Source organism: Mytilus californianus, unplaced genomic scaffold, assembly GCF_021869535.1.
Source record: "Mytilus californianus isolate M0D057914Y unplaced genomic scaffold, xbMytCali1.0.p SCAF_12, whole genome shotgun sequence".
Taxonomy (NCBI): domain Eukaryota; kingdom Metazoa; phylum Mollusca; class Bivalvia; order Mytilida; family Mytilidae; genus Mytilus; species Mytilus californianus.
In genome coordinates, this window is record NW_026262604.1 from 29076575 (window position 1) to 29082857 (window position 6283).

Here is a 6283-nt window from a genome sequence, read left to right on the forward strand (position 1 = left end):
CAATGACTGCTTTTATCTCAAAAACAACGTAAACCTTTTAAAGATTGTCTTAGCCGTGTTTGGTACAACGGTTTGGAATTTCGTGTTTTAATGCTCTTCAACTTCGGTATAAGGACATCATTCGTAAATATAGCTCAACATGCAGACTTCTTACACGTTCAGGTATTTCACATCCAATTTTTTATGGAAATATTCTTTATAAAGCACAAAAATGTCAGTATTCACCTCTGCAGCTAACAAAATCTTTAAATAGACTTATTAAGAAGGGATATAGTTACGATACTGTTGTCAGGTCATTAAAGATTGCATATTTTGGCGTTAATATTGATTCACTTATAGGGTCTTTGCATCGGCACTAAACACATTTATTTAAAAACCAGTTGTTGGCATGACACGGGTTATGTTCTTCTCAAATATGTTATGATGGTATGATACTAAACCCCTAACGGGAAGGATTGTGCCTGATATTCATACGATGAAGACATAATCTTTCAATCAGTTTAATTGAAGTCTGGTCATGTTTAACCCCGCCGCATTTTTGCGCCTGTCCCAAATCAGGAGCCTCTAGCCTTTGTTAGTCTTGTATTATTTTTAATTTTAGTTTCTTGTGTACAATTTGGAGTTTAGTATGGCGTTCATTATCACTGAACTAGTATATATATTTGTTTAGGGGCCAGCTGAAGGACGCCTCCGGGTGCGGGAATTTCTCGCTGCATTGAAGACCTGTTGGTGACCTTCTGCTGTTGTCTGTTCTATGATCGGGTTGTTGCCTCTTTGACACATTCCCCATTTCCATTCTCAATTTTATCTTCAACTTCGCATTGATTTGACTCGAGTCTCTAGTCTCTTGTAGACTACGAGCATGTCCAACGTACCACACTTTCAACCTGGTATCTTTGATGAGTGTTTACACCTCGATATAACTGAATACGCATTTAATTCAACAAGTAACAATAAACAAATTAAGTTACATCTCTTTTTTTTTTTTTGTAAATATATTTGATATTTTAAATGTGGTTACATTTGTCAACATTTCGTCGAAGATTTAAAAAAGTTGTGTTTTTCATATGCTCCATACGTAAAACTACATTTCACAGTGTTAGTAACATTAGTATAATTAATCTATAGAGAAACGAAATGAAACTTAAATAACATTTTTATTGCGAATGTTACTCTTTTATGTTATATCTTTATTGTTATTATTTTTTCCTTTTTTTCAAATTCAAGTCGGACATATATAAAGTATAATCAGTCCTTGTAAAATGAAATAACACGCGTTACGTTAATAATATATTGAGCACGATTTTAAAAAGCACACAAATGAGTAGGTCCTGCTAGACCCAAAATATAGCATTTTTACAAATTTGATAAAGATGTAAACTCTCAGCTATTTACTGGGAATTGGAATACTTTTGTTTCATAAATATGGGTTGTTTTTTTTATAATACAATGCACATGCATTATATACTAGCATCATTAATTGATGCAAAATTACTGAAAACGTCACAATTTTACCATTTGGGCTAAATTTCAGACGGTTTTTGTCTAAAATGGAAGTGGCTACATTGTACACTTGTGTTCATTCTTGATATTTAAATATATGTTGTATTTTATAATAATACATATGATATATAAACACGAATGCAGCCACTTACATTTTAGACAAAAAAAACACCTGAAAAGTGATGTTTTATGCCATATTTGTTAGATTTTGCATACTTAAGCTTGAATTTCGTTTATTTTAACCAAATCAGTTCAAATGGTTCATATAAACTAATTGATTCGACTGAAATAGACATTTAAGTGTCAAAAATACTTAATCAGATGTACTTCAAACTTTAGGCCAAAATTAGCCCTACCGGACCTTCTCCTTTAAGATTTCGAATTGTTTTTGTTTGACTTAGCTGCGATAGCTAGCTTCTTGTAGTAGCCAGCAAAATTTGACCGTGCTTTCTAAATTGTGTGCACTATTACATTTACTCTTTATTTCAATCCAAATTGTGAATAGATCTTCTTATCGTCAACATGTTCAATTGAGTTCTTAGTTTGATAGCTTCATGTGAGTGATGTACTTTGGCGTATTTCTGATCAATTAAAGCAAATTATATTAAGCTTAAGATCCGTCGTTACTGGAATGAAGGTAAATTGGACACATTTTGAATTGCTTAACCAAACTGAAACAATATTCTGGAAATAAAATTTTGATTTACTGTACAATTACATAAAGTTTCCAGCAAGGATGTAAAGCGCATAATAATATTGTTATCACATGGGTATGTGCGAAATTTATTTTTAATGTGTATTATTATAAACGCTTGGGTTTTAAAATTCAAGTAGATGTTACACATTTCGGGATTTGATCATGATGATTGAAATTAATTCAAAAGTAATGATAGTTGAAATGCCGGATGAAGATAATACATATATATCTTTTGAAATTTCAAGTTTAAAGACCAAAATAAACAGAACATGAAAGACAAGCTAGACGATTTCAGATGTTTCAGAGGCCATAGACATGATAAACAAAGGAATGGTGTATTTCAGACAGTGAACATGAATAATATTTATAGACTTATTTTCAAGCTATTTAATATCATGGTTTCATTTTCAAACTATACAGAAAGCATACATACCATAAAATAAGATAATGTAAAACCAACAAATTTTGCGAGACGAACCAAAATCATCGTTTCTACATCAACAAAGTACAAATATCCAGAAAAGAAATTAACAGCGAAATTGGTTAGAAAGACTAAACGCGAAAAAATTAGTCTTGTAGATTTGTTTACAATACTCTCTTACCTATCGGGTCGTAACAAATTATTCGCTGTGTGTACGGGATTGGACATGAACATTGCTCTGACATTGCGAATACACAGATCAACAGAAAACTTGAACACATCATCCTGGTTCTCATTTTGTAAATATCGAGGCCGTTGAACTGGCAAAAAATAAAAGGTTTAATAATTGAATGTAGAAAATTGACATACATGTATATCAAAGCCTAAAAACGAAATTAGGTATATGAATACCTAGTTATCCTACTTATTCATAGCCCATGGCTTTTTACATTATATCCTGGTATGTCAAGCATTCATAGTTATTTTGTCTGCAGTTAAAATAAAGTGAAAATTATTTCATGTAAAAACTATACCTTACCTAGACTTGCACTGAAAACTCAAAATAATTTTAACATCATATACGAGCGCACTGGTTTCTGGAAGTTTAGTTGTACCAACACATGTACCGCTGATCTGAACAATATTTCACATATGCTCTCCTATTTTAATTTCTTATATCTTTTTATTCATTGTTAATAAGAAACTTACAACAATGTGATATTTAAGCGTTCATTTAATGCCAAAATTGTAGATTTATAATGAATGAAAACTATGTTAAAAATCTTGGAAAAAATTATCATTCATATGGAATTAGAATTTTAGAATTAGGGTGGAAAAGCGTATATGTTGAAATATATTTGGAAGGCCTTCTAAATAATTTTAAGCAGATATTGTAGACATAAAACACACTTACAAAAACTTCATACATGCAGATGTTTCAAACAGTTTATAATTTACATATTTTGCATATTCTATCTTGAAGTATTGTTTATCATAATGCTACTTCAAAAAATAGGATGGGACGAAAAATTGAAGATAAACACTTCTCATACCACAAAATTAATGTATATACAATCGATAACAGAAATTACACATGCATTAAACAGTTTAACAGACACCACACAACTTATCGACATAAAAACTCCCCTCCCCCAAAAATAACAAGCATATACAAAGATAAAGGAACATGGTCAGTATATCATTAAATTTGGGACACATATAAAAATTCACAAAGATAATATAAGATAATTCATGACAAAAAGGAAAACGGAATATGTAAGGAATAAAATCGTAAGTTCCACTTTGTACAAATTACATGTGTAACATGAAAAAAGCAAATCAAATTGCAATATACTACAGATGTTTATGCATCAGGAATCAAGGTAATCTGAAGGCGAATGTAGTTGCTGTCCATAAAGAGGTCGTAAACAGCATCAGAATTTCTAACCCGAAAAAGTGCAATCTTTACATTTGAAATGCAACAGAAACGTATTTCACAGAATAATTTCTATCTTCAAAACGGCAAAAATGTAAGGAAATAAGAAAACAATTATTTACCTGTTATGTGTTGGTCCGATTGAATTTTGTATTGCCAAACAAGTTTGCATCTGTCTATATATATATATACTATTTTGTTCAGCTATTTTGGCATACTTAACTATAATAAGATACAAAATTGAGCAATTACGTAAATGTATCATGTAAAGATATGTAATTAGAATAAAAGTCCTTAATTGATCTTGTTGACATTTTAGAATCGGTTATATTACGTACAACAATTATTTTGTGAGTGGTTTTTGTTTTCTAAATCTACCGGTTGTAATCTAGATATTGGTAATTGCCACTTATTACAGCACTGAGCAAATTTTAAAGGTTTATTCGAATCTGATCTACAGGTTTTTCGACAATTCGGATAAAAATAATATAAAGTTTTCAAAACTTGATGTACATTACAACTCTGTTTATTGGAACTTTTTTGGCCTAAAAAACTTTAGAACTCATAATGTCTGACACAAACGTTTAAATGTTCAATACTCTTAATATATCCATTTGAAGTCAACTGATACATGCGATACCTTTTTAAACGGAACCAAGGTGTTGTTTTCAGATCAAATAAGCATCCGTATCTTATGGTTTGTATGCTGTTTTGTTTTTCATTGTTGACATAGTTGTTTGTTTTATAGTGATTAAGATTATAACACATTGCTGACTGCTGTACCCCAATTTTTTACATTTTTATCTATTATGTCTGTTTGGTTTGCTCACACATTGTATTCAATATAGTTCAGTTTTATTCGACTATCGTACAAGAGAGAGGTTTAGATAGCTATAAAATCAAGTTTAATCCACCATATTCTACATAAGGAAATGCCTATACCAAGTCAGGAATATGACAGTTTTTTTCCATCCGTTTGATGTGTGTGAGTTTTTAATTTTGCCATTTCTTAAGGGATTTTCCGTTTTGAATTTTCCTTGGAGTTTGGTATTTTTGTTATTTTTTGTTGTTTTTTTTTTTGTTTTGTTAATTTTGTTTTGAGAAAGCGAATCTGTTATTAATGAATATTACACATTATAGTACTAGTTCAAGAACTAATTTCAAACAATAAAATAATGTTAAGAAAAATAACAAAAATAACAATATTAAGTACAAAACAAATCGTTACAAATGGAAGAAAACACATATATTTAGAGGGGACACGATTTTCTGCTTTCAAAAGCGTCTATGTTATTTCAAATATAAGTTTAATTAAACCACTAGAAAAGACGTGATTCTCATATGAACAAGTACAGATTAGTCCACGTACAATATAGAACAGTTACCCATGCAGAACGGGGATAATTGAGAATTAAAAGGTAAACTGCTCTTTTCAAAATAGAGTTGAAAGATACCAAAAGGACATTCAAACGAAAATAAACATATTTGCCGGGCCCTCTGGGAATAAAATGATTTTCCACTAAAATCAACATATGGTTCTGATCTAAGACTTCTAGCAGTGTCTGAATTTAAGTTCAAAACCTACTGTATAACTAATAAAACAATTGTCATTACACGTTAACATCGGTAGTTAGCTGGGAACACCATACACTGTTATGATCGACCAATTTGCAATAAGTATATAAGTATCGTATGACATTCGAAAAGTTATTTCAGGGAGTAGGATATCTTCTCAAGTGCATTTTGTATCAAACAATCATTTGGTTTATTATATACATGTATGTGTATTGTAACTGTGTTTTTCATTATAATAGCAGATTCACAATGTCATTGTTTGTGAAATAAATATGATTTACACATTGTTGATCATTGTAGTATTACATCCTTTCGCCTATTATTGAAGAGGCAATGCATTGATTGGGGAGAGGGTTGCACTTAACAGGTTTATTATACAAGGAAATAATCTTGAGGTCCGAACATTGTGATGACTTCCGAGAGATTGTTAAATTTCATATATGATATATTTAGTATACGCTGGTAAAACATTTTAGCTATTAAAGAGAACATGTTTTTGGACGGAAATATTTTTTTAAAATCTCATTTTGGACTGCATGGAAGTAAAATAAAGTTGTCGACATAAAATTTCTCTTTGCATTAGTAATATACAATGTATAAACAAAACTTTAATTAATATTTTATTATGTCATATAATGATTTAGCTTTTATA

At 30.4% G+C, this 6283-nt stretch overlaps 1 protein-coding gene across 3 annotated transcripts in view; it reads right to left on the reverse strand.

Annotated features, from left to right (window-relative positions):
* LOC127721650 (metalloproteinase inhibitor 3-like) overlaps positions 1-4256 on the reverse strand; it is a 69882-nt gene extending 65626 nt beyond the window's left edge. For 2 of the 3 annotated variants that reach the window (XM_052228429.1, XM_052228428.1), the window contains exons 1-2: positions 4179-4256; positions 2803-2941 (exon numbers count right to left, since the gene is read on the reverse strand). In XM_052228429.1, coding sequence (XP_052084389.1) covers positions 2803-2917 — 115 coding nt within the window. In that variant the 5' untranslated portion in view covers positions 2918-2941; positions 4179-4256. The remainder of the gene's footprint in view (positions 1-2802; positions 2942-4178) is intronic. The other variant, XM_052228430.1, reaches the window with a different exon arrangement.
* Between the last annotated feature and the right edge of the window lie 2027 nt (positions 4257-6283).